This window comes from Saccopteryx leptura, chromosome 3, assembly GCF_036850995.1.
Source record: "Saccopteryx leptura isolate mSacLep1 chromosome 3, mSacLep1_pri_phased_curated, whole genome shotgun sequence".
In the NCBI taxonomy this organism is placed as follows: domain Eukaryota; kingdom Metazoa; phylum Chordata; class Mammalia; order Chiroptera; family Emballonuridae; genus Saccopteryx; species Saccopteryx leptura.
Genome location: NC_089505.1, coordinates 65,695,431 through 65,723,332, shown reverse-complemented (window position 1 = coordinate 65,723,332; position 27,902 = coordinate 65,695,431). Strand labels below are relative to the sequence as shown.

Below are 27,902 nucleotides of genomic sequence, written 5' to 3'. Positions count from 1 at the left end.
TGAGTCACGGGGGCGGTGTGCGCCGCTTGAGGGCGTGGCCTGTGGGCGCGCGCCGCGCTACGAGGCCGCTAGTTGGCCAGCACTGATCACGTGGTTCTGGATAGCCAGCAGTGCGCGCTGGTGCGACGTCAAAGCTGCCGGCTAAGCTCCCCTGACCTGTGTACCGCGGCCCGGCCCCGGCTGAGTCCTCCGAGGGCCCGGGTCGGGCAGTTTGCTGGGTACCTTTGCGGCCGCCATGGACAACTCTGGGAAGGAAGCGGAGGCAATGGCGCTGCTGGCCGAGGCCGAGCGCAAAGTGAAGAACTCTCAGTCCTTCTTCTCGGGCCTCTTTGGGTAAGAACCGCACTGAGGCTGGGACCTAGGCTGAGAGGACGAAGGAGTCATGGCCTGAGGCGGCGGGATAGGAAAGAAGGGTTGGGGCCGAGAGGACAGAGGGAATTTCGGTATGAGGTGCCAGGGTCTAAGGGAGCAGAAGGGCCACCGTCTGAGGGCCAGGGGACCCAGGCTGTGTCCACACGGTGTGAGGAGAGACCCGTCTGAGATGGCGGAATGGCCCTGGGCTGAGGACGCCTAGGCTGTGGTGACATCATTATGAGGCTGGAAGGGGACTCAGGCTAAAGGCGGACCAGTGGGCCGGAGGAGAACCTGGTCGAGAGCATGTGGTCTGAGGCGTTGAAGGGGATCGGCCTGGGGTTAGTGAGGGGACCCGAGAGAGCAGCCAGGTAAGAAGCCCTTGGGAGCTGTAGGACAGCCTGTGTGAAGCATCCCGAGCGGGCGAGATGGGCTTGGACCGAGGACACCTGCCCCAGCGGCTGCCCTTTCCCAGGCCTGTGGCTGTGGATTTGCTTGAACGCGGGGCGGCGTCGTCAGGGGGCTTGGGCTCAGGTGACCATGGGAGGGATGAGTTCAGGTGTGGGGTATGTGAGGTGCCTGGGGCGAGGATGGCCCTGACTAATGGTGACCAGTGTAGGAAGACCTCACATTCCAGTGAGCTCAGAGCAGATGAATGCGGGGTGATGGGATCAGATGGAGCCCTGGGCTGGGGGCAGAAGTGATGCTGACTTTGTTTAGGAGCCAGAGGGATGAGAGAGAGATGAGGGAGATGATACCAACCAGAGGGAGCGGGACCCCTGCTGTGTGCCAGTTGAGCAGTGGTCACGGCTCCTGATGGGATGTGATGAGAAGGGGGCCAATTCACACAAACATAGGAGACATCTTCACACAAAATCCGCATTAGCGCATACAAGCCATGACCATCCCTTAAGGAATCTGTGGCTTAAGAGTGTCAGACGCCCCGAGTCTGCGGTGTGACTCTGCCACTCCACGGCTCAGGGGATCGCTAGTAAAACTCACCTCAGAAGTTTGCCACTAGTGTTACATCAGTGTGCGTGTAAAGTGCTTAGCGTTGAGCCTGGCACGTGGTTAGTTTGAAAGGGGTAAGCTACCGTCAGTGTTACTTCCAGGATGGAAACAGGTCTGGGACCTGTACTGGGCAGGGCTGTGGGGACGGTGGGCACCCGGGTGAGGGGGCTGGGGGGGTCAGAGCAGGAGAACCTGTGTGATGAGAGGGGAGCTAGAAGGGAGTGGGGAAGGGACTCTGGTACCTGGGGACTTAGTCAAATTAGGGAAAGGGGCCTAAGGTCTTGGGTGGAGGAAGAAGAGCCAGAGAGCTGGGGAGGACGGGGACAGTTGCGTTTCTTGGACTGGAGAAGGAGGGTGGGTCTGTAGAGTTAGGAAGAGCAGTGGTGGAAGAGAGGCACAGAGCCTGGGAGGCAGAGACTGGGAAGGCTGCAGCACTGGGAGGGCCCAGGGGGCTGAAAGAGATGGTGTTAGGAGGTTGGTAATAAAGGAAGGGGAGTATTCTTTCCAGGAGAGGAGGTGAACTGTCCATTGTGACTTGAGGTTGGATAATGTTTTAGCTAAAAGACATTAATACCGTGGCTGAGAATCGCTGGTGTGAAGAAACATCCGGGCTGATGTATTGATTAGTGAGGAATGTTTTGTTTTAGAAGCTGAGGGCAGAGAGAGGTATGTGTGTTTCTTCTTCCTTCAGGAGGGGAGAAGTTTAAGTGCAGTGTTTTGGGGTGGGCCCAAGAGCTCAGTTTTCAGTTAGCAGTTTTCCTGGGTGGCTTTGGTGTCTAGTCCCTTTGGGCTGAGGAACAGTGTACTGTTGGGCTGGGCTTGGAGGAAGCAGCAAGTCAACCTCTGGGACACTTGTCTCCTGGTTGGGAAGGCAAGTGAAGGAGAGCAGAGTTTCTATCCCAAAATATGCCTTTTTGGGATATTGGTTATTTTATGCTGCTTAATTTTAGGAGAAATTCTGAAAGCCCAGTAGAAGTTAGTTCAGTTGCCCTTTATAAAGGACGTTTATGTTGATAAGGGTGTCTGTCTCCCTTACTGTACCAGGCTTGCTTTCACTGTCTAGTGGAAAAGGTATGGACTTAAATCTGCATAACAATCTTACGCTTGTTTACTGTGCTTTTCCTGGTAACCTCTCATAACTGACTCTCCTACCTCAACATCTTTTGTCTTTACCAGAAGCGGGTATTTAACCTGATGGCTTAGGCCAGTTTGGCGAGTTATTTAGTGTTCTGGGTCTCTCCCATGTATATAGGAGATATACATGTTATTAAACTTTGTTCTTCTCCTGCTAATCTTCCTCATGTCAATTTGATTTTTAGACCAGCCAGAAGAACCTTCAAAGGCAGAGGAAAATTCTTCCTCCCGACACAAGATGAACACTTGGCAAACACTAGTTAAACAAAATTGTCAGGTGTAAGGACTAGAGATTTTGTCACTCGTGTGCAGTTCCTGAGCTGGGAGGCAGCTGCATGATCTGGAGCAGCGAGCGGTTCTCAACCTGTGGCTCGTGACCCCGGCGGGGGTCGAAGGACCAAAACACAGGGGTCGCCTAAAGCCATCGGAAATACATATTTTATTTAAAAATGTATTGTATAATAAATATGTATTTTCTGATGGCTTTAGGTGACCCCTGTGTTTTGGTCTTTCGACCCCCGCTGGGGTCGCGACCCACAGGTTGAGAAGAACTGCTGATCTGGAGGGAGGCTGTGGGTGAGGAGTGAGCTGTGCCCCAGGGAACCCCAGAACTTGCTAAGGGAACAGTTCCTGGAAGGGTGTTCTAGGCAGTAGAAACTGGAGCAGAGGTGTGGCCTTAGGGGACATTATGCCTGAATGACAGGGAACTGTCAAAGGGACAGTTCCATGAGATCCAGAGATTCAAAGGGACCAGGCATGGCTTTGGGGGAGAGGCCTCCATCGGTAGAATGAGCACAAGTTCCAGGGTCGGGGACGCCCTTTGGTGGGGAGCACTGCTCCAGGCAGAGGGGGCAGCTTGCGAAAGGCCTAGGCCTGTGCAGTTTCACATGGAGTTCCGTATCAGCACATAAAGTTCGTAGAACAGTAGTGGTAGGTGAAGTTCAGCAAGGACGAGGCCATTTGGGGGGAAAGGTCTTTCCAGAAGGGGCTTGGGCTAGAGCTGCTGGAGAGTGTTGAGGATTTTTTTTTAATTTATTTATTTTTTATTACAGAGACAGAGAGAGAGTCAGAGAGAGGGATAGACAGGGACAGACAGACAGGAACGGAGAGATGAGAAGCATCAATCATTAGTTTTTCGTTGCAACACCTTAGTTGTTCATTGATTGCTTTCTCATAAGTGCCTTGACCGTGGGCCTTCAGCAGACGAGTAAACCCTTGCTTGAGCCAGTGACCTTGGGTCCAAGCTGGTGAGCTTTTTTGCTGAAACCAGATGAGCCTGTGCTCAAGCCAGCGACCTCGGGGTCTCGAACCTGGGTCCTTGGCATTATAGTCCGATGCTCTATCCACTGCGCCACTGCCCGGTCAGGCAAGTGTTGAGGATTTTAAGAAGGAGTTTTATCACAGTCGGTTTAGGCCGCCACAACAAAGTACCCTAGTTGGATAGTTTATAAATAACAGAAATTTATTCCTCATAGTTCTGGAAGCTGGGAAGGCCAAGAAATGGTGCCAGCAGATTTGGTGTCTGGTGAGGGCCCGCTTTCTCGTAGACAGTGTCCCTTCACTGTGTCTTCACATGATGGAAAGATGACCTAGCTCTCTGGAATCTCTTTTATAAAGACACAGAACCACCCCCAAAGACCCCACCTCCTAATACCATCACCTTGGAGGTTAAGATTTCAACACAAACATTCAGTCCATAGAAGGGCCAGTCCTGGAGGGTTCCCATTGGCCTTTTAGAAAGGACTGCAACAGCTGGTCCTGGCTGGTGGCTCAGTGGATAGAGCATCAGCCCAGCATGTGGACGTCCTAGGTTCAATTCCTGGTTAGAGCACACAGGGTAAGTGACCATCTGCTTCTCTGCCCATCGGTCTTCCCCTTCTCTCCATCTTTCCTTCCCACAGCCAGTGGCTCAATTGGTTCAAGCATTGACCCAGGGTGCTGAAGATAGCCTGTGTATGTCAGCCTCAGGCACTAAAAATAGCTAGGTACCCAAGCATCAGTCCCAGGTGGGGTTGCTGGATGGATTCCAGTCAGAGTGCTTGCAGGAGTCTGCTTCACTATCTCCCCTCCTCTTACCTAAAAAAACAAAAGAAAACAAAAAAACAAAAACAAAAAACAATAAAGAAAAGACTGCAGCAGCTGGTGTGGGGGAGAGGTCGAGTGGGGAAGAGTGAAGGCAGTGACATAAAAGCAGATAATGTTTATTATGTGCTTGCTCTGGCTCTGAGCCAGACCTGGGCCAGCCACTCTACCTGAATCCTCAGATTTAGTTCTCACCGCATGCCTGTGGAGGTGGACAAATGCGGACATAGAGATCTTGAGGTATTTGCCCAGTCCCCCAGTGACGAGGGTCTGTGGTCACACCCAGGCCTGTCTGATCCCAAAGCCCTCTCTCCACTATGCTTAGTTTATCTTGAAGCTTGGGCCCACTTTGGGCACTAGGATATTGGCAAACTAGGTGTCTTAGGAAGCTCCCTCCCTCTAATTCCTCCTCCCTCCCCTCCCCCCTTGGCAGTTTTCCTAACATCTGAGAGAGAACTGGTGTATTCATCCCTGCCCTTTCCACCTCTAAGAGCAGTTGAAGTGGTGCTGGGATGGGCATTAGCAGGGCCAGACAGGGCAGGGACGGGGGATAGGGGATCTGCCTGACTGGAGCCTGTCCGTCTGGGGGCTGGGAGTGCAGCAAGAGGTCAGCCATGGCGTCTGGGGCTGGGGTCGCCTGTGTTCAACGTTTCTCAACCCAGCTTTCTCAAGACTCTCGGTGGCTTCGAAGGAGAGAGTACTGGGGCTCAGCTTGTCCCTTGTGCTTCTTTCCCTTTCAGGGACCTCAGTGATGACAGCATCTAAATTGAGAGGTCTCTGCTTATGTGAAAAGGGCCAAACTGGATGCCCGCCCCCCATCTGGAGCAGCCCCTTATTCTTGGATGTTAGGGCTTTCTTTGCTCTTCACTATTTCTGAGCTGCCAGACGCTAGGGGGCTTTGGTGCACCAGTCTCCAAACAGCCAGTTAGTAAGTAGATCACAGCTCCTCTGTCCCTTCCCTCCAGCTCCCTTCTCTCCCCTCCTCCCAACTCCCCAGCTGGGCAAAGCCCCTGGGGAGGAAGCTGAGGTGGGAAGCAGCCCAAATCTGTCTGGAAGCAAAAAGTGGAGATTTCCTGAGTAAAGCACTGTGGAACTGCAGAAACGGAGGGGCCAGGCTGGCAGGGCACGGCAGGGTGCAGTGTGCCTGGCACTTGCTCTTCTCTCCTGCTGGGCGTTTCTCTGGATGGAGATGGATGCAGACTTCCCTGCTGGGCCCCCTGGAGCTTTTCTCCTCCCTAATCCAAAATACAAACTTCTTTCTGCTTGGATAGCAACATGTATAGGAAGTTTTTAAATCTGTGAAATAGAAATCATAGTAATAGGTACTTCATGGGGTTTTTCTAAGGAATAAGTGAGAATATGTATAGGGTGATGAGAACGCAGTGCCTGATGCCGGTAGGTGCTTATTAAATGCTGTCATCACCATCATCATCATTATTATTATTAGGTATAGTTATTGGAAGTTGAGCTGGAGGTCCTGGAGGAAAAGACAACAAGTTATTCTGTATACAATAGCATAGTCCCTAAAGATCAAATGTTGACAACTCAGTTTCTGTTTGAACTGCCTTTATGCACCAGCAACCCCAGGAGCCCTGGAGGGTGGTTTTCCTGAGGGAAGAATTGCTGACAAGTTTGGGGACAGGACTGACCTGGCTTTTAGCTGGGCTGGTGTGGGAATGACAGCTTCCAGCTTTACTTCCAGGCTGCCTTCCTCCCAGAGAGCACAGAGCATACAGGAACCCCTGGTGCCATTTCCAGCCGCACCAAGGCGGTTAGCACTGCCCTGCCAGCTGCCAAGACCTGCAGCTGAAAACTTGGCATTTCTTGCCCAGACTGCAAGCCGTGTCTTTCCTGAGGGGACACACAGTTTTTGGGTAACCAGGCATGATTGTTCTGCAGTTGAAAGTTCTGTCCTCCAGGATAATTGGGACTTTGCCGCCTGGTCAGACAGAGATTTCAACGCTTCTGTTTGGCATGGGGCTATAGAGAGGCAAAGGTCTTTCAGAAACATATTTCAAGAAAAGGAAACATTCAGGTCTTGGCTGGGGTACAGTAATACTGTTGGGGCGCAGAGGGCATTGGTAGAGAACTACAGGAGTGCCTGCCGGGCCTCTTGGCTGGCACTGCCCCTGCCTTTACCTTTACAAACAGCGGGTATCACTCGTGGGGGGGGGGCTGCATTTAGTCGTCTGAAGGTGGGGGAGGTGAAGCCCACGCTGAGGTGTTGAAGTAGGGAGACATTTCTAGAATCTGTTCTCTCTATGAGTCTGATAAGAGTGATGCTCTCATTTTTTAAGCACTTGTTGTGTGGCAGGCACTCTCCTGTTACGTCACAGCCTCATCTTTCTAGCAACTCTGTCCGGTGTGGAGTTGTATCCCCAGTTACAGATGAGGAGACCAAGGCTGGTGAGCCATGAGCTGGCATGGAACGCTGGCCTGTCTGACTATAGTCTGCGATTTTTGTACTGCCCACAAGTGATTCTAGAATTCCCACCGCCTAGAGTCTGGTGGCCTTTAGAGTGTGTTTCTCCTCCTTTGTCTAATAGCAACTGTCGGAGTGCCTACTATGTGCTGCCCTCTGTGCCAGCTAATCTCTGATCCTCACAGTCTCCTCCCAGGTCAGGTTCATTGTCTCCATTTTATAGATAAAGAAACCAAGGCTCAGGGGCTGCTAGTTCAAGGTCACACAGTTAGCAAACTGCTGAGACCAATATTGGCCCGGTGTCCCAGCCTCCAGGGCCATGCTCTCTCTACCCCTTGCCTGTACAGGCATGTCAGGAGAGTGTCCTGCAATGATTTCAGTGCTAGGCAGTTGTATGTAAAGCTTTATTCTGTGTTACTGGGGCCTGTGCACTCACTGGGGGCTCAGGCCCTGCCTGTCACTGCAGAGCCAGGGAGGCAGTGTGTCACTTAGCATTTGCAGGAGATGCAGGAGGGATCCCTCGGCTCCAGCTGTTGACAGCGGAGCCAGGCTGTGACTGCCTGCCCCTGTGCTGGCTGGACCTCTATGTTCGCTGACATCCCTCCTGCCTGCAGCACTGTATGGTGAGCCAGGCCTCCATAGAGGGCTGGCTTAGGGAAGCCCAGCCAGCCTCCAGCAGAGAGCAGTCTGCTTGTCAGATGAGGGAAACCTGAGCAGCGTTGGCTGTTTAATCTACTGGAGAGGTGAGAGCAGGCAGGGACCTTGTCTCATTTTCCAGAAGATTCTTAGAGGTGGAAGGAAGCCTCCCAGATCACTGAGTGAGGAAGAGGCAAAGCAAGACTGGATCCCCAGGGCCAAGTCCCCTTTGGGGACCCACCACTTCCTGGCTGTGTGGGCTTGAGCAAGCTCCTTAAAGTCCCTGAGCCCCAGCCAGCTTCCTCCTTTGTAAAGGAGGAGGGTGTGTAAACAACCCTGGCAGGACCTGAAGGGTTATTGTGAGGAACCTGTCTCGGGCAGAGCTCCTGGAAGGCTATCATTAGCCAATATAAGGTTTAACTCAGATGTAGAGCAGATGGGAGAAAGCAAGGGCAGGACAGGGCCTTGGGCCCATTCTTTTCACCAAGGGCACCAAGGAGAATCAGAGCAGGGCCCTTAAGTCTCCAGAGGACTGAGGACTGGTGACTGTGGCACCACAAGGGAACAGGAGAGAGAGGGACTGTTGGGAAGGACCTAAAATGGGAGTTAACTCCATGTGCCCTGCCTTTTGAGGTCCTTAGGAACCTGCAGGTGGGGTAGGTAGCATGTTGGTGGAAGCCAGAATGTGCCCTGGGATGGGGAAAGGAGAGAGGGAAGCTGAGACTGCCCTGCAGACCCCCTGGCCGGGGTCCCACCTGGCCATCTGCATTCCTGGCACTGCTCACTCCTCTCCATATGGCAGTCGCTGGAGGTTGGTGGCTATGCCTGGGAGACCTGAGACTGCTTCCTCCGCCTTGGAAGGGGGGAGAAAGCAAAGCTGAGCGAGTAATTATAGACAACCATGCACCAGGCTGGCCTAAACCAGTTCCCTCTATTCCTGGGCATGGCTCGGAGCCGCTGGTTGAGGAGAGCCAAGCTTGGGGGAGGTCAGTGGGGGAGGGACAGTCAGCTGTTGCATGTGCTGGGTGCAGCTCTACACAAGAGGCAGGCTCAGTTGGCTTTTCTGGATCTTGTGCAGGGAACAAAGGGAGAAGGCTTGGTTTTTCCACCTCAGGGAGTTTGTGGTTTTCCTCATGGAGGCCACCCTTAGATGAGTGACATCAGCTGACCTGGCTGGGAAGAGAGTCTGTGGTAAACCATGCAGATTTCCTGTGTAGGAGACAGCTTGGTAGAGCAGTGGAGCTGGAAACTTCTTTCTTCTGGTCACTCTGCCTGCCAGAGACCCTCCTGTTATATTAGAATATGGCCTAAACCCTTCTCCTGGCCTCTTGGCTCCAGCATGGGGCCCCCTGCCTGACTCTCTGGCCTCATTGCCTCCAGTCCTTGCATTGTAGCCATCCTGGCCCACTTCTCAAACTGGCCAAGCCTGTTCAGTCTCAGGGCCTTTGCACATGCTTTGTCTGTTGTGTGGAATGCTCTTCCTCTTTTCATGAGTGGCTCCTTAGTCTACATTGGGAAGTAAGCTCAAACCTCATCCTTGACCTGCCCATTTAAAGAAGCTCTTCCTCCCCGGCCCCTTTATTGCTTAATCACTCTGAAATTGTCTTGCTGATTTCTTGTTTATTGAGGACCAAGTTTTTCTCCTTTGTTTACTGTTATGTCTAGTGTCTGGCACATTAAAAATCACATATTTGTTGCCCGGATGACTCAATGGCTGTGTGAACGAACAGCTTCTCCTTCAGGATCTGCCAGTGACCATAGGCAAGTCACTTTCCCTGTTTGGGGACTCTACTTCCATCTCTAAAAGAAGAAGATGGAACTCCAGAGATTTTCCTGTCATTGCAGTGAAAATGGCAAGGAGGAGGCAGGCCCAGCGGCCTGAGCAGGTGGTAATCCCTCTGGCTTTTCCACCCCGTGGTTGGTATCATTAACCCAGCACAGGGTTGCCCTAGCTTAGTCTGGGATCATAGAATCTCAGCCCAGCAGCTGACAGGCTTTGTGTTCTGTGTCCACCCTGCCACATGGGTGAGCAGAACTATGATTACAGCTGTGAATGCATCAATCTCCTTTAAGAGAATATTCCAGAGCCCTGGCCAGTTGGCTCAGCGGTAGAGTGTTGGCCCAGCGTGTGGAAGTCCCAGGTTCGATTCCTGGCCAGGGTAGATAGGATAAGTGGCCATCTGCTCTGCCCTTTCCCCTCTCCTTTCTCTCTATCTCTCTCTTCCCCTCCTGCAGCCAGGGCTCCATTGGAGCAAAGTTGGCCCCTGCACTGAGGATGGCTCCATGGCCTCCACCTCTGGTGCTAGAATGGCTCCCATTGCAGTGGAGCAACGCCCCAGATGGGGAGCATCGCCCCTTGGTGGGCATGCCAAGTGGATCCCAGTTGGGCGCATGCGGGAGTCTGCCTGTCTACCTCCACACCCCCCTCCGCTTCTCACTTCCGGGAAAATTTTTAAAAAAGAATATTCCAGAGAAGGTCACCTGGTGGGTTTGTATCCTGGCCCCAAGGATACCTTCTGAAATCTCTTCTGCCAGAAGCTTGTGAAAGTGCCTCCTCACCTCTCCAAGGCCAGGAGTGGTTTCTAAAGAAGTCATGTGGGGCAGGGGCCTCAGGTTACATATATATGTTGAGCCAGCTGGGTTTTGGTCTGGGGAGAGGGGAAGCGCCTTGCTCAGAGACACTTCCTGGGGCAGCAGAGGGTCAGGGGGACAGTGTCAGCACAGCCCCAGAAGACAAAGGCTAGACTTTTCATCTGAATAAGAACCTTATTTGTGCGACTTGAATTCAGAAGGCCAGAACTCCAGTTCCAGCCATCCCTCTTCCCCCACTTTTGCCCTGAACCCTCACTCAGCTGGCCTGGGAGGTATTTGCCAACTGAAGTCCAGTGACCAAGGATGTGCCAATTCTGGCTGCTTTTCAAGCTGTCACGGTCAGCTTTTCCCCTCCCAGACTCACGTGATTGTCTGGATTATCTGGGACCATTGTTAAAAATCCTGATTCTAGGCCCTGGCCTGGTAGCTTAGTTGGTTAGAGCATCATCGTAATACACCAAGGTTGCTGGTTCAGCCTCGAACCAGGGCACATACAAGAATCAACCAATGAATACATAAATAAGAACAACAAACTGGTGTTTCTCTTTCTCTTCCCCTCTTTCTCTTTCCCTTTCTCCCTCTTTTCCTCTCTCTGTCTCCCTTCCTTTCTCTCTAAAAAATCAATTAAAAATATCAATAAGCCTGGCCTATGGTGGTGCAGAAGATAGAGCATCCACCTGAATGCCGAGGTTAGTGAGTTGAAGCCCTGAGGTTGCCTGGTCAAGACACAAGAAGCAACTATGAGTTGATACTTCTGCCCTCCCACCCCCCCATACCTTTACTCTCCTCCAAAATCAATAAAATAAAATCTTAAAAATAAGTTAATAAGGTCCTGGCCGGTTAGCTCAGTCGGTTAAGAGCGTCCCCCCCCCGAAACAACAAGGTTGTGGTGTTGATCCCCAGTCAGAACACACACAGGAAGCAACCAGAAAATGCACAACTGAGTGGAACAACAAATGAATGCTTCCCTTCCCCCTCCGCTCTCCCTCCCTCTTCTTAAAAAGAAAGCCCTGGTCAGATAGCTCATTTGGTTGGAGCGTTATCCCAGAGCGCAGAGATTGTCAGTTGGATTCCACAGTCAGGGCACATACAGTAGCAGCTCCTGTCTCTCTCTGTCTACCACATTTCCCCATGTATAAGACACTCCCATGTATAAGATGAACCTTAATTTTGGGGCCGGAAATTTGGAGGGGAAAATGTATTACATAAAGTTATTGAACTCAAGTTTTATTCATCATAAAATTCATACAACTCCTCATCACTGTCAAAACTCCCATCCATTAGCTTGTCCTCATCCATGTCTGATGACGAATCACTGTCTTCAACAATGAGTGCAAAAACCAGCGAGAAATGCAAGTAAAAAATCGACAACCACTGTGTAAGACACACCCAGTTTTTAGACCCCAAATTTTTCAGGAAAATGTATGTCTTATATGATACATGGGGAAATACGATATTTATCTCTCTCCCCCCCCCTTCCCCTCACCTCCTCTCCCCACTCCCACCTCTCTCAAATAATTAAACATTTTAAAAATCTTGACCCTAGCCCCACCCCACCCTCCAGGGAGGGTGGCTGTGAGCTCTGATTTGGTTATTGTAAGGAACCCTTCATGTGATTCAAAAGAATTGGCAAAATGAACGATGAAACTAGGGCAGTGAAGGCATGCTCTGAACACAGCTCCCAAATGATAGCAAAGGCCTTGCCAGCTGGCTAGTGTGGCAAGTTTCCAGGGTCCGGTGGCACACAGGTGAGGGCTGGGACCGTGAAGATGATTTATATGGCTTTTAATTGGGAAATAAATCCTTTTCTCTTCTTTCAAAATGGAACATTGTTTGATGTCAGTGAAGAGAATTTGAACTCCCATTTGGAGGTTTCCTGAGTATGTGGGTTTTATTTTACTGATTTTTGTGGGCCATGGGAGTTTGAACAGAGACCACAGACCTTGTGGCCTCAGCCTGGTGGGATTTTTGGAGATGGATTGACTTTACCATTGCTTGGTGAGGTCCTAATGAAGGGTCCTCTGATTCAGGAAGAGGTTCACATGCACTGGTTAGAGGTCAGATGCCAGGTTAAAGCTGTCCCTACAGGGTACTCTTTATTTCTTTTCTTTCCTGTTTTTTGAGAGAGGTGGGAGCAATGACAGTACTCCAGGACAACGCTCCAACCAACTGACCTATCCAGCCAGGGCTCAGTTTTTATTGATTTTTAGAGAGACAGAGAGAGGAGGAGAGAGAAAGGAGAGGGGGAAGAGAAGTATTCACTTGTTCCACTCAGTCATGCATTCATTGTTTGCTTCCCATGTGTGCCCTGATGGGGATCAAACCCACAACCTTGTCATTTCTGAACAACACTCCTAACCAATAAGCTAATCAGCTAGGGCACTCTTTATTTAAATGCTCACCAGAGGAGCTTGAAGTTTTTTTGTTTTGTTTTGTTTTGTTTTTAATATTGAGGCAAAGTATTTTAATTTTTTTAATTTATTTATACATTTTTAGAGAGGAGAGAGAGAGACAGAGAGGGAGAAAGAGGAAAGAGACAGAGAGAGAGAAGGAGGGAGGAGCTGGAAGCATCAACTCCCATATGTGCCTTGACCAGGCAAGCCCAGGGTTTTGAACCGGCAACCTCAGCATTTCCAGGTCGACGCTTTATCCACTGCGCCACCACAGGTTAGGCACGGGCACTCTTTATTTTTTAAAAATGTACTCCTCTGACTGGTGATGGCTCAGTGAATAAAGTGTTGACTGTGGATACTGAGGGCTCTGGTTCAAAACCCCAAGGTCAAGAGTGGGCGTGCGTGTAGGCTCATTCAGTTTGAGTGCAGGCTCACTGGCTTGAGTGTGGGATCATGGACGTGATCCCAAGGTCGCTGGCTTGAGCCCAGAGGTCACTGGCTTGAGCAAGGGGTCCCTGGTTTGGCTTGCTTCCCCCCATCCCTCCCCACCAAGGCATGTATGTAAAGCAATCAGTGAACAAGTAAAATGAAGCAAGTACAAGTTGATCCTTCTCATCTTTCTCCTCCCCTTCTCCCCTGTCTGTCTCTCTTTCCTTCTCTCTCTCCAAAAAAAAAAAAAGTACTTCTTTGTATCTCCCTGGTCCCTCTACTGTTACACAGTAAGTTTTCTGAGGGTGATTTTGCCATTTTAAATAATGCTGTGCTAGCTTCTCTGATTACTTTCTTAGGATAAATTACTAGAAATGTATTTCATTGCTGGATCACAGGACCCAATGTAAACTCTGGTACTTAAAATATATATATTTCTTTTTTGAATAAAATATGCAAGTGATTTTAAAAATTCAAACAGTACAAATGAAGGATGTCAGTCTGTCTCCCACACCTGACCCCCACTTCTACAGACCCCACCTTAGAGAAAAATGCTGTGACTAGTTTTTGGTGTATTTTTCCAGAAATATTCAGTTTACATAAATGTATATTCATCTCTTCTCACCCCTCTCTCCCCTTTTTTTTAACACAAGTGGGAACTTTTTATATACACATTTGAAAATAGTATTTCTCTGTGTGTTTATATTGTGTGTGCCTGGTCCTGAATTGGTAGTGGACACTGTGAGAGCTGAGAGGTCTGCATGAACAACTGCAGTGTGCACGGCTCGCGATTCAGACATTAGGGAAGGGACAAGGCGTTCAAAGCTGGGCCTTTCCCCAGGATGCTTTGCGGTCTCTTGGGGAAAGGGACTTGTGGGGAGCCTGGAAGCAGCCCTGGCAGGAAGTGGAAGCGGCTGTCAAAGTCTGTGGGGAGGTCAGGAAGGCCGCCCCTTCCCCAGGGAGGCCTATGCAGCCTTTGTGTGAGGGGGTGGCAGCCGCAGACTGGTTCTGTACAGAGCCCGGAGTGGAGGCCTCAGCTGCAGCTGGCCTCGGAAGCTGACTCCCCAAGGAAATCATGGGGGTGAGTGCAGGGGCACATCTCCACTTTCTCTGCTTGCTTCCTCTTTGATACTAGACCAGGTACTTCTCCTTACCTTTTTATCCCTTTCCTTTTCTCCCCAGAGGTTCATCCAAAATAGAGGAAGCCTGTGAAATCTACGCCAGAGCAGCAAACATGTTCAAAATGGCCAAAAACTGGAGTGGTATGTGATCTCCGCTACAGCTCCTCTCTTCTTTCTTTTCTCTGCCCTCAGCTTGCAGCCTCCACGGCTGGGCTGGGAGGTTGGCCCTGCAGCCCCCTCTCGCTTTAGGTTTTTCTGGGGCCTGCTGTGCGGTCATCAGGGGCCCCTGGGTTATTTTACAGCTTGGAACACGGGGCCTTGGAGAGAAGACAGAAGGGATGAGGACGGATAGATTATTGGATCCAGGTAGACCCACATGGATTGATGAGCTCTTCAAGGGTTTTCTTCTTACATTCAGAATTGTGGGTTTCCCCAGAAACTCGGGAGTCTGAGTTCTCGACTAAGGGGACGTTCATTCAGGTGGTTTCAATATCATTGATCATAGTTCATCGAGCACTGTACTGAGCACCAAACATGCATTATTAATTGAATCATCACAGCAACCCTATGAGGGGTCTGTACCATTCATTAGTTTCCCCATTTGATACAGTAGTTTCAGAAGCTGAGGCCTTTCTCAGCCCCTTGCCTAAGGTGCCAGGACTGCATAGTGACAGAGCAGAATTCACAAGCCAGGGCTCTGACCCCAGAGCCCGAGTGTTTAACCTGCCGTGTTGTTTCGTGACCTTTGGAGCCAAGTGACTTGGGTTTCACAATATAATTTCAAGCATCAGTACAGTTGGATCAGGGGAACCAAACAAAGACACGGTTTGGAACCGAGCAACAAACTTTCTGACCATGAAGGAGAGGAAGCCTAGGGTGGGACTGTGGAGACAGGGTGTAGAGGTATGGGGTGAAGTCGATTATTGTCATTTTCTGAGAATGTTTGAGCTTCCACGAAGTATATTGTGCATAATGCCAGGGTGCTATGTGTATTTTTCTGCTCCTAAGTTTATAAAGTGCCTTAAAAGGAATAATACTTATTTTTCAATCACATGGATGTTGCTTTTCCTCTAAAATTTGTATTCCTTTTCCCTAAATAATCAAAATACCTAGGCCATTTTTTTTTTTAACCCAATGATACTACCTTTTCTGGAAATTATGTGCTCAAGTTTCCTGCCCTGCCTAACCTGTGGTGGCGCAGTGGATAAAGTATCAGCCTGGAAAGGTGAGGTTGCTGGTTCAAATCCCTGAGCTTGCCCAGTCAAGGCACATACCATACAGGCTGAGGCTGATGCTTCCTTCTCCACCTCTCTCTCTCTCTCTCCTCTAAAATCAATAAATATTTTTTATTTAAAAAATAAAAGAGTTTCCTGCCCTTACAAATAATAGAGAACTCATACATCTTTGAAAACCTGCGTGGCTTTGTCTATCCCGCTGCTCTAAAGTTACAGGATGGTGGCTAGGCCCTCGTACCCCCTTTAGCCCAAATTCTGTGCTTGGGACTCCGCCGGAGAATGTAGGGAAGCCGCCTCAGAGCGGGCTGGAGTGGCTGTGGAGGCCCCAGGTAGCGCAGCCCCCCCTCCCCAGGGCAGGAAGGACCCAGTGTCTGCTGCGAGTCAGTTTAGGAGATGAGACACATAAACCAGATGGGTTGGGACCTATGGAAGGTGACAGTGTACTGCTGAGTACAGGGCGGACTGGGCTTCAGGTGTGTGGTCTCCAGTGCCCTCCATCCATGGGCTTTTGTCCCCGCTTACTCGAGATCTTGGTATCCACGTCCTGTTCCCATTCTGGACGTGAAGGTCCTATTGGGAGCAGACCCTGTATGTCCCCCTCTTCCCGTGTACCTCACGGCTAGTGTGGTGCCTTGCCCACACAACCTGCAGTGACTGCACAAGACTCTGGGACGTGGCTGGAGGCAGAGGAGTCGGGGGAGTTAGACAGGAAGAGCTGGGAGTCCCTGGGGAGAGAGATCGCACTTGGAAAGCGGGAGTGAATCAGGAATTGTTTTGGTGTTGAGTCTCGATTGCCCCTCTCTTTCCCAGCACCCCCGGCTGGCCCATCCATGGTTCAGCCTGCCCTCTGCCTTTGAGTGGTGGTTCCCAGCTCTGTGCTTCCTGGTCATCGGGGGCTCCCCTGGGTTCAGAAGGCCTCAAGTTGGGTCCAGACCTCCGCTCAGCCAGGCCGCTCTCCTCCTTCCTCCGGGACTCTATTCTTGACAGCTCCAGGGCAGTGTCTGTATGGCTTGCAAAGCGTGGAGTCCCACTCAGGCCCGGATCACTTTTTTCTGTTCCAGCTGCCGGAAACGCGTTCTGCCAGGCAGCCCAGCTGCATCTGCAGCTCCAGAGCAAGCATGATGCGGCCACCTGCTTTGTGGACGCAGGCAACGCGTTCAAGAAGGCTGACCCCCAAGGTGAGGGCCTGTGGGCCACTGTGGCTGGCTGCCCAGAGCACCAGCTGAGCTCTCTGCAGAGATGTCCTCAGGTTTCCACTGGGCTCTGGTTTTTGCTGTGGCCGACACATGATAGGCTGGCAGGGCAGTACTCTCGCTTTAATTTCAGAGCTGGCTCCATGCGGTTGGCATTTGCATCCTGCTCCAAGCCTCCCCCTCCCCCTTCTGTGTTTGTACAGCAGATCATTCCCCTCCCAAAGCTGGGAGCATTTGGGAGTGGGAGTTACATTTCAGCCCCACTGCATGCCAAGGGGAGAGGAAAATCTGTTCTGTTGTCAGAATTAACATGTAGGAGGGGGTGGGAGGGCTGCTGAGACCAGCCAGGTAGGAGTCACTGCCCAAAAAGGAGAGTAAGTTATCCTAACCTGGCTTCGCTACCCCAGCAGGGGGTGGGGGGGAAGCAAAGAGCCTGCAGTATAGTTGGCGGAGAACAAATTTCTTCAAGATGAGAGTTGTTTGGGGACAGAAGCCCTGATTGGGTCTGACTCATCCTGAGAAAACCATTTTGTCTCACTGAGCTCATCTGGAAGTGGAAGCCCAGTGGGTACCAGACTTTCAATTTCATGGACCTGGAATTTTCATTTACTTTTTAAATCTTGGTGCCAGACATAGGTTGCTAACTTTTAATTTTAGCAGGCAAAGACATTTTTTTTAAAGACCATTTATTGTCACTCTCCTGTCTTACGAGAATAGGAAAGTCATGCAAAAAAATTTTTTTAAAGATGTATAATCTTAGAATAAAGGCCTGTCCTTCCCAGGAGGGAACAGTTGGCAACAGGACACAGAGGTCTCTGCGAGGATCAGTGAGCACTGGTTCACATGCCAGTGCTGGGGATTGCTGGTGGGGCCATCACTACTGTTGGGGACATTAATTCCCAGCATTTGATCTCTGTCTATAGACCAAGTAGCTTTTCTTTGTCCCCAGACTTGACTAGTCGCTCCTGCCATCAGATACGTCACAGATGTTGGCTTAAGCAGTCACGTGGTAGGCTTAGACCCAGCAAGAACCTGAGGGGAGGCCTTGTGACTGGGTAGGTTGTTGTCACTCCCTGCACTAAGCCACTGGGTGAGGTGACGATAACCCAGGCCATCCTGGTTTTCAGCTGAAATCACTCTGGAAGTCTGTGCCCTCCATACAGAGCCCCTCCCCCTTACCCCCATCCTTCCTTCTGCTCCCTGGGGAACTGGTTGACCAGGAGATGCTGCCCTAGCATCTGTGACATTAGCTGCTGCTCCCAGTGACTAGAAGCACTTGTTTCTGGGGCGGGAGCAGAGTGCCAGGCCACGTGACATGTGCACAGCACCAGCTGCTCTTCAAACAGCCCCAGTGCTTCCCGGGGACGGGCCCCACCTGGCACTGTGATGGATGTCATGTCCTTGCCTGGCTTTTCATCTAGTCTTCTCATCTCTCAGGCTCTGCTGGGTGTGTGTTGGGTGTGGCCTGGTGCCTGGCCTTAGGCAGTACAGAGGGTGGCCGATGCAGAGTGGTTTCAGGCCGGAGGGAAAGTGGCAGTGTTAGGTCAGGTGATGGTCACCTCGCAGGGCGGAGGCCGACTTAGTTTCTCCAGGGATCAGTGAGCATGGCTTGCTGCCCTGGGAGCTGAGGAAAGAGGGGGTGGGTTTAGGGTGGGAGAACCCTATGAGGGAGCAAGAAGGGCAGAGAACTGCATAACTTGGGCAGAGCTGGGGCCCCTTGCCTTGTTTGGAGCCCAAATAAGGATGCCTTGTTTGGTGCTGGGGGTGGGGGTGGGGGTGGGGCCGGCCATTGGAGCGGCTTCCCAGCACCACTGCCTCGTGACTGCCAACCCAGTCACAGCTCTGAGTTGGGGACCATCCCAACTGTAGTCAGGGGAGAAGGCACATTTGCACCAGGGATGACACTGCTTTCTGTCTGGGGCCAGTCCAGTCTCGGAGTCCGTGGCAGCTGCGTGTGGCTCTGTGTGGTCTTAGAGGTCCGGGAGGATCCTGCTCTCCTGTGATCTTGAACAGGCCACTTAATCTGTTGGATTTGCATTTACTAGTCTGATAAAGCAGAGACCACACGTGAGATAGGTACAGATACGGTCACATTGGCGTCTGGTATGTGATAAAAGTCCGGTGAGGTCCTGGCTGGTTAGCTCAGTTGGTTAAGAGCGTCATCCCAAAACAGTACAGTTGCAGGTTTGATCCCCGGTCAGGGCACACATGGGAAGCAGCCAATTAATTAATGCACAATGGAGTAGAACAACAGATGAATGCTTCCCTTTGCCCTCCCTCTCTGCTTCTCTGAAAATAAAAAAGAAATAAAGCCGTGGCCAGATAGTTTGGTAGATTGGAGCATTATTCTGAAGCATGGAGGTTGCCAGTTCAATTCCCCGGTCAGGGCACATACAGGAGCAGTTCAATATTCCTGTCTCTCTCTCCCTGCCTCACTCTCAAAAAAAAAAAAAAAAGTCCAGTGAGGGGCAGCCCTCAGCTGACACCCGACGGGCCTGGCCTGTGCTCTGAGCCTCTAACCCTGGCCCCGTGCCTTGTGAAACAGCTGGAAGGCCACTTTGGAACCTGGCCCACTTTGCCCAAGCAGATGACCTGCTCCCCGGGGCCCTGCTGAGCACCTCACCTGCCTTGCAGGCTCCGTCCTGTGTCAGCACTTCTGCAGGGGCCCTGGAGGGCCCTCCCATCCAGAGGTAGCTGGTGCCAGCCGTGGGCCCGAGACCTGCTAGAGCTGCCCAGGGCGGAAGGAAAGGATTTGGCTCCTGTCATCACGCTCTCCCTCTGCGGAATCTGCCCTCAGTGTGGGTCAGTGGGCGTCTTGCTGCCAGCTGTGGAGGTGTGGGGCAGGGAAGTGATACCCCTAGTTGTCAGTGGTTCCCCAGAGTTTCTTGGCCACTGTCTGTCTCTCTGGGTGGACTCAGGCTGGGGAGGGCTCGTACCCCGCCTGCCTGACAGCTGAGCCCAGGACTGCATCTGTGGGTATATGCAAGAGCTACCAGGGCAGGAAGTGACCAGGCACCCATTTCCCTTCCCCTTGTATCCCGTGCCCCACTGCCATTTACCAAATGCCTACTGTGTTCCAGGCTCCGGCATCTTCCCTGGAATTCTTCTACTGCCTGTGCTGTTCTGGGATTTGCCCCCTTTACCAAGGAGACTGAGTTGGTCGGGGGATGGGCTGCAGGCATGGGGTGGGAGGTGACTGGAGCCCAGAAGGTAATTGAGGGCCCTGGGTTGCAGACTCCTCGTCTCCCTGAGCCGGGACCTTCCCCTCTCCCTCTCCGGGCCTCAGCCCCTTCCCTGCCCCATCCTGAGCTAGATCATTCCCAGAGTCCCTTTTTAGTTCCAGCTTTCTGTGGGCGGGTGAGGGCAGGTTCGCTTTGCTCAGCCTGGGGGTCCCTGTGAGCTGATGAGCAGGTTGTAGCCAGTGTGTTGGGGCTTGTCTGCCTGCGCTCCTGCCAGGGTGTCAGCTGGAGGCCTGCCACTTTCAGGGACAGCTGTCCTGCAGGGTAGAGCAGGCACGAAGGGAATTTAACCCTGGGGGTCCATGTTGCTGCCCCATGGGCAGCCTGCCCTGCTACACCGCAAGGGCGGCCTTGCCAACAGGGCTCCTGGGCCCATGCTGGAGGCCGGGCAGCAGCTGCAGGGGCACTTCCAGCTGCTCCCACTGCCAGCTGCTGGTCACACTGGGAGCAGTCTTGCCACCTCTGCTTGTGTGTAGGTGCCCAGGTGGACTCCCTGCAGCCCAGGAGAGGGAGTGGGTGAGTTGCAGTGTGCCTACTAGTCGCACCCACCTCCTGGGACGGAGGCTGGAGCCAGGGAGGCGGTGCGAGCCTGCTCCCCGCAGCCCGGCTGTCTCGCTCCTCCTTGTCTTCATCGTGGTATTGTAACCTGTGTCGCAACCACTTGCTAGCTCATCAGTTACTTCCAGAAATGCTGTTATGACATGTGTATGTGTTAAAGTCACACTTACTGTTAGTGGCTGTAATTCTGTGTGTGTGCGTGCTCTGCCTGTCCTCCTCTGCCCCCTTTTTGCCTCCTTCCCTCTTCCCTACTGCCTCCAGCTCCCAGCTGGCAACCTCAGAACCTGACCTGAACACTGTACATTTCCTGAATCTTTCTGGGGTCCTTAGGAGCGTTTCAGAATTAGACAAAACCTGTAGACCCCCTCACTCCTGGAACAGTGCACACAGACACACATCTTGCGTGTCAGTTTAGGAAGCTTCTGGCCTCCCTGAAAGCCCAGCCCCGAGCGAAGAGCCATGTTCAGATGTCTCCCTGGCTGGTGAGGCCATTAGCTCCTTGAGATCGGTCGGCCAGGCTTACACTTCTTTGTAGCATCTCAGCCCTGTGGGCACAGCTGCCTGGAAACCCTGGAAGCAGACCAGCAGCAGCCTTTCAAATGCCCTGCACAGCCTTGCGAACTTTCAGCCTCAGCCCAGCTCAGACTCTCATCCTGTGGTCTGTCCAGGCTCTCTGTTTTCCCCCCTCGACCTCTCCCCACGCCCTTTCCTCCTGAGATGCATTAAAACGGTATTGAAAAAATCTACCCAAGCGCTCGTCTATATCTGCCAGAAAATTCCTCCCACTCATGCTTCTCTCTTCTCCAAATAACTTGTCAAAAGAAAAAAGCCATTCCTAAATTTAAAATCTTGCAAGAGATAGTACAACAAAGGTAGCCCAGTTCCTGCTCTCCAGCACCACCCCAGTGTGTTCTGCTGGCAGACCTGTGGTTTGAGGAGCTGGCGGGGTCGGTGCAGGTTAGGGAGGGCACAGGGCTCTGCCATGTGCTGAGGTAGGACGGGAGAGGGATGGAGGCGCCAGCTGGAGGGCCCCGATGTCACCACGTCCCACCTCCTCCTGCCATAGGTGGAGGCCATACTGGTGCTGGGGGGGATGACTGATTCAGGGTCCTGCGGTGAAAGGGTGACAGAGCCTGGGAGGAACCAGGTGTTCCTCAAGTGTCAGGCTTGGCCACCTCTGGCCTCACCTTTCCCCTTGTCTGCAGCTTTGTCCTTGGGGATGACGCCTTGGAAGATCTGGCTCAAAACACTGATGGAAGCCTGGCCATCAGATTGACCTGTCACCTCCTGTGTCCCTGGGGTTACTGGGAAGGTGGTGGCCTTGTGGCAGCATGAGAGAGGGGCAGCCCCATAAGCTAGGATTGTGCCCAGCAAGTCGTTCTGCAGAATAAATTAGTCTGACCAAGTTTCCTGGGTTCAGGGATTCCTTCATCTTCGCTCTCAGCCTGGAGCATTTAGCCCTGGCGATTCCGAGAGCCTATTGATCTCTCTGCGGGCTGCCTCCAGCCTGCAGCCCTCTCTCCCCGTTTCTGCTGACATGACTTCACTTTCTCACTTTTCCCTGCCTCCCTTTATCTCTCCCCAGAGGCCATTAACTGTTTGATGAGAGCGATCGAGATCTACACAGACATGGTAAGAGTCACTGCTGTCCTGTCCGGCGACTGGTCCACCATGTTGCTCCAGCCTCACCACCCTGCCACCTCCAGCACTGAGAGCAGGCAGGGAGGGGGAGTGGGAGCCAGGAAAATTTGGTCACCTGCAGTGGGCTGGCCTGGATGAGTCCTTACCCAGCTCCCCACCAGCCTGGCTCCTGGCCGTGGCCTCCGGGAAGTCACCGAGGCCCCTCCCTAGGCCCTGCCTTCAACCTCCCTATACGCCAGTGTTGTCTTCATTTGTAAAAGTTAAGGTTATTGGGGGCATATGTCCTTTTTCCCATGCCCAGCCTTTTCACCAGCATCCTATTTGATTAGCAGCTGATGGCAGGCCAGAGAGGGATGTAGGCAGTGCCCAGAGTGGGCACAGCCCCTGCCCTGCCTCAGAGAACATTGCCATCGACAGATGAGGCCAGGGAGGTGGCTGCTGGCCCAAGGCCAGGGAGCTGGGACCATGGACCAACATCAGTCTCGGGCTCCTATGAACTCTACTTTTGCCTCTCGCTTTCCACCATCTCATCAGACCCCTCCCCCAGGCAGGCAGAGGCTCCTGCCCCTGCCGGGTCCATGGCGATGCTGTCAGTATTACAGTTACAATAGTGATTGCAGCTGCCAGTTATTGACCCAGACAGCCGAGTGGTTTCATTCTCCTACAGCAGCCCTTGAGGTGGGCACTGTTGTGAATCCGTTTGACAGTCAGGAAAGGGGGGCACCGACAAGTCATGTGACTCCCAGGGACTGGGACACGCCCCTGCAAACAGAAGTTGCTGTGATTCAAAACTAGTCCTGGCTGAGCTTAGGGCCTGGCCCTCCTGCCCTTGGCACAGGCGTGGCCATGGCACAGCCCTCTGGGAACTGATGCCTCCTTGAGGAAAGCTCTGGCCCTCCACAGTGGAGGGTGGAGAGTGGGGATGGGGGATTGGCTTGTGGGAAGGGCCACCTCAATGGTGACATGGGGGAGGGTAGGCTGAGGAGGCCTCGGGCAGTGAGGATGCTTGGGCCCTCAGCCCTAGTTTCTCCTGAATTTTTACCAAGAGATGCTGGGCTGGCCCCACCATGGACTCTCTGGACCACTTACTAAATACGCGCTCAGGCCAGGCATCCGTGAGGTCCCTCTGCACACATTGTCCCTGGTGCCGCCCTCCGCCTATGCACCGTGGACAGGACGGAAACTGAGGCTGGACAAATGTGTCTTGCCCAAGGTCACCGGGCGGCAGCGCTCAGACCCGGGCCTCTCACTCCAGAGCCTGCCTTGTAAGCCCCATGCTGCCCGCCTCTTGGTGTCCTCTTCTGCACACCTCCCCTCACAGTTGTGGCTGAGGGGCAGCGAGCACAGCTTTGGGGACTAGGGTGGGTCATGGCTGAGCTGGTGTGGGGCACTGGTCAGACATTCCCTTCCTGTGACCCACAGGGCCGGTTCACGATCGCTGCCAAGCACCACATCTCGATCGCCGAGATCTACGAAACAGAGCTGGTGGACATCGAGAAGGTTAGTGGCCGTCAGGTCCCCTGGCTGATGGCAGGGCAGGAGCTGCAGCAGCCTGTGCTCTGGGACTGGGAGTCCTCTGGTGTCTGAGCACCGGGAAGGGGACACGGGGCCCTAGCAGCACTTGGATGGGGGCTCCAGTGTACCCCAGGATAGAGGCTGCATTGGCACCGTGCTCTCCTCCTCCCTGTGTCTCCCCAGGCCATCGCCCACTACGAGCAGTCTGCAGACTACTACAAGGGCGAGGAGTCTAACAGGTATGGGGGGTGGGGGTGGGGGTGGGGGTGGGGGTGGGGGTGGGGGGTGCTCCACCCCTGCCGGCCCAGCCCCCAGTAAGCTTGCAACCAGCCCCGTCAACCCCCACCCTCCCACACAGCTCTGCCAACAAGTGTCTGCTGAAGGTGGCTGGCTACGCTGCACAGCTGGAGCAGTATCAGAAGGCTATTGACATCTACGAACAGGTGGGGACAGGGGGGCTTCAATCCTGCTCTGCGGAGGGCACTGCTGCCCCCCATCCTGTGTGCCAGTGACCCCTTCCCCACCTGTCACCCTCTCTGTCGCCCCCTTCCTCACTCCCTTTCTCCCTCTTCTCCGTCATCCAGCGGCACATTTTCTTCACCTCTGCCCCTCCCCAGCGCCCCTGCAGTCCTCACACAGGGCTCCCTGCTGACCCTGAGTGAGACTGGCTCTGAGGAAGCAGTTGGGGAGGGAACAAGAAGAATTGCCGAGTCCCGGGTGGTCTGAGGCAGCCGAGGGTCCCAGAGGAAGGGGGTCAGGGAAACCGGGTTCCTCCCAGGTAGGAGGTAGGGACTGTCACATGGCTGCCCAAGCTCCTTCCTGTGGTGTGGGGAGGGCTGTGCCAGGAGAAAAGCAGGCAGCTGGCCTCAGAGGAGAGGGGCGGACAGCGCCTCTCATGTTCCTGCAACCTCTGATGCCCCTCTGCCCCCCGACATGCCAGCCTCCTGTTGCACCTGACAGCGGGGCTGCCTCCTCTCTCCATCTTGGGCACCTTGGAAGGCCCACAGGGACCTGGCCCAGTGGCAACACCCCCTTCCCCCACCCTTGTCCTGTCTTGGTCTTTGGTCACTCACCTGGCCAACTTCCCTGTGGCTGGTCCCTCTGGCCTCTGTGCCCTTGGGGTCCTGGGTTAACAGGTCTTCATCTGGGCATGGACCGGCCTCCAGCTAGTCCCCAAGTGCCTGGCAGCAACCCTGGCCTTCCGGCTAACTGCCGTGACTTACAGTGTAGCCTTCGTGTATCCACAGGTGGGGACCAACGCCATGGACAGCCCCCTCCTCAAGTACAGCGCCAAGGACTACTTCTTCAAGGCAGCCCTCTGCCACTTCTGTATTGATATGCTCAATGCCAAGGTGAGCCCACCCAGAGCTTGCCCCACCCGCAGGGGACACCCCTGGAGCACTGGAGCTACTTTCCCTAGGCCAAGTCCCCTCTCAACCCTTAGAGGGGGAAGCCTCTAACTCACGTCTAGCCCCGACAGTCGGCCTTGGGTGAGAAGTGCTTGTTCTCACTGCTGTGTTTCTGTCCCCGATGTCACCAGCCCTTAGCATTCGGGTTTCCCCATTCCTGGCTCACTTGGAGCCAGGCTCTTTCTTCCGTTAGAGCGCATTTTGAATCCTTACTGCTCCCAGGAAGGTTGCGTCACTGTCACCCATTTTAGAGATGAAGACACAGGCTGAGACCAGAGTCCCTTGTTTAAAGCCATGTGGCTAGTAAACAGCAGCCCAGATTCTAAACCTTTCTCATTCCCAGTGTCAGGATTTGAGCCATCGCCTGCGTGTCCGCCCACCCATCTTTGGGGCCTCTTGGCAAGAGGGAATGGCCAGGGGAGGAGCTGGACTCCAGAACCCAGGATTTCTTGAGGGTTTCCAGCCACCCTGCCCTCATCCTGGCACCTCTGAGCCCCTAGCCCTGCCCCACCACTACCCTGTGCCCTGAGCAGGTCACTGCCCTCTCTGGCTGTTTCCCTGTTTTCAAAATGGGGGTCACCATTATTTGACCCTGCCTGGATCCTTAGGGCAGATAAACGTGTGAAGTGCCTAGCACCAGGCCTGGCATGTAGGAGGTATGAGGTTGGGGAAGGAGCACTGGGTACCGGCCCGGGAAACCTTCCCCCTGCCTCCCTCCCCGACAGCTGTCTCTGCAGCCAGGCTGGTACTGAGCTCAGCTCCGTGCAGGTGCCGCCAAGCAGACTGGGGGAGGGGCACAGAGAGCTGACTCGGCCCAGCCATCCCCTGACCCCCTTCTCTGTCAGGCCAGCAGCTCCAGCAGCCCCTTTTTATTAGCTTGTCCCCTTCCTTCCTTCCACCCTCGATGTTCAGCTTGCTGTCCAGAAGTACGAGGAGCTGTTCCCTGCTTTCTCCGATTCCCGGGAGTACAAGCTGATGAAGGTGAGTGTGGGGGCCTGTTCTCTGCCTCCTTTGCATCTGGGCCTGGACGTGGGTGGTTGGGAGCCGGGGTCAGGAACCTGGAGGCTTGGCTCTGGGTAGTACGATCACCAAGATTTGAGTAGTGGTTCTCAAGGGTTTTTGTCTTCCCTCTTCTGCCTTTTGGGTCTCCATTTTCCAAATGAGATCAGGCTCAGGCAGTACTGGAGCTAAAAAGAGCTGAGCTGGGGCTCACACATACACACGTCTCCATGAGCTCACAAGCGACTTCTGACATGGCAGAATTGGAACACAGACCCTTCCTCCCTCTCAGCATAGAAGTCCCCGATTTTCATCTGCCCACATGGTGTGTGCATGGATCTAACCGAAGCCATGCCTGAGGCCAGCAGTGGCCCCTGACCCCTGCTGCTATTTTTTTACAGAAATTGCTAGAAGCCCATGAAGAGCAGAATGTGGACAGCTACACTGAGGCGGTGAGTGGCTGGCAGGGTGGCCGCCCTTCTCAGACGTGTTCTACCATGAAATTTTATCCCTTTTTTGTCTGGCCGTGGCCCTTGTCTGTGAATTCCTTCCCCAGTTACCCAATAGGTGCAGGGAGTATTCTCCCCGTTTGAGAGATGAGGGCACTGAGGCTGAGAATGGTGAGGAGATTTGGCCCCTCAGGGACAGAGCTGGGTTCAGACCCACACCTGTTTGACTCTGAAAGCCAAGGACTGCGCCACTCGGAGTCCCCCTGGGTGAGCAGCTGAAACCACCTCTCATTCGGCGCCTTGGGTGACCCAGAGACAGGCCTCTGTCACATCTCCAGGCCTCAGTTTCCCATTCATAAAGCAAGGAAGGGAAGCTGAACCCTTTTTTTTTTTATCCATTTTAGAGAGGAGAGAGTGTGTGAGAGAAAGAGAGAGAGAAAGGGGGGAGGCCGGCGACCTCAGCATGCCAGCTCTACACTTCATCTACTGTGCCACCACATGTCAGGCCTAGACCCTTTTTATTAAGCTACAAAATTTTCCTTCCTGTACGGAAGCCTTACTCTCTGGCTAGTGAAGGCACAAAAGGGACACCGCCTTTGGTTCTCCTCAGAGCACAGCTTTTCAGGGACACATCTAGAGAATCTTGGGACCGGATACCTTGGACTCCAGGGCTGGGACAGGGAGGAAGCCAGGGCCAAGTGTGGGATTGGCCACCTGGCACCCCAGTCACTGTAGCCGGCGTGCCGCAGGTGAAGGAGTACGACTCCATCTCCCGGCTGGACCAGTGGCTGACCACCATGCTTCTGCGCATCAAGAAGACCATCCAGGGTGATGAGGAGGACCTGCGCTAAGCCGCCGTCCCTGGCACATCTTCCTGCCCCTCTGCTCTTCCTGGCAGCCCCTCCACACAGTGTGAGCCCAGAGAGAGGTGGCCCACAACCTGGGCTGGGGCCTTCCCCCCTCCCGGGAGCCTCGCAGGCCGCAGTGCAGGCTCCTCACTGCCTCTGGGCCCCTAAGGCCGGGCCTGCTGGCTAGGCAGTTACCCTCTGTTCTCGCTGCACCCCTGCCCTTGCCCATTTATTTAAGCCCCAGAGGTACCCTTTTCCACCCCAGAACACAGAATCTGTGATGTAGACCTGTTTGCTGGGGGTGCTGCTGGGGGTGGGGTCAGCATCTGGTCCCCCATGTCCCAACTGGCTGAGGTGCGAGGTTGGTTCCTGTCTCCCCACTTCTGCCCTTCGATTGAGCTCTGAGCACGTGTAGCTGCTAAGATCTGCTCTCACCGCTGGGGATGGGCTCCTTCCTCCCCACCCCCAGTGCTGGGGAACTCTCCAGCGTCCTGCAGCCCCGACCTCCAGGAGAGACCACAGGCCCTGGGGCTCAGAGGGTCATCCTGCACCGCCCATATCTGTTCCTGCCCTAGTGCTTTGAGGTTTTGGTCGGAAGCTGCAGCTGGCCCAAAAAAGAAAATAAAAAACAACAATTTTGCATGA

At 53.4% G+C, this 27,902-nt stretch overlaps 1 protein-coding gene across 3 annotated transcripts; it reads left to right on the top strand.

Annotated features, from left to right (window-relative positions):
- Positions 1-90: 90 nt before the first annotated feature.
- On the top strand, positions 91-27,902 carry NAPA (NSF attachment protein alpha). 3 transcript variants are annotated; one of them, XM_066373864.1, is made up of 11 exons: positions 91-333; positions 14,233-14,312; positions 16,468-16,584; positions 21,982-22,028; positions 23,460-23,537; positions 23,736-23,791; positions 23,911-23,995; positions 24,800-24,904; positions 25,874-25,942; positions 26,362-26,412; positions 27,020-27,130. In XM_066373864.1, the coding sequence occupies exons 1-11, from the start codon at positions 236-238 to the stop codon at positions 27,044-27,046; spliced, it is 813 nt and encodes a 270-aa protein (XP_066229961.1). In that variant the 5' UTR covers positions 91-235; the 3' UTR covers positions 27,047-27,130. The 3 variants fall into 3 exon arrangements, with proteins under 3 accessions (XP_066229961.1, XP_066229962.1, XP_066229960.1); XM_066373863.1 differs by lacking the exon at positions 27,020-27,130 and adding an exon at positions 27,159-27,902 and having other exon boundaries at positions 92-333; XM_066373865.1 differs by lacking the exons at positions 16,468-16,584; positions 27,020-27,130 and adding an exon at positions 27,159-27,902.

Excerpts from the sequence above, each read along its gene's own strand:
- NAPA (XM_066373863.1), top strand. The coding sequence starts at position 236 with ATGGACAACTCTGGGAAGGAAGCGGAGGCAATGGCGCTGCTGGCCGAG. Across the intron at positions 334-14,232 it reads TTCTTCTCGGGCCTCTTTGG|AGGTTCATCCAAAATAGAGG; the intron begins GTAAGAACCGCA and ends TTTTCTCCCCAG. Across the intron at positions 24,905-25,873 it reads TTGATATGCTCAATGCCAAG|CTTGCTGTCCAGAAGTACGA; the intron begins GTGAGCCCACCC and ends CTCGATGTTCAG.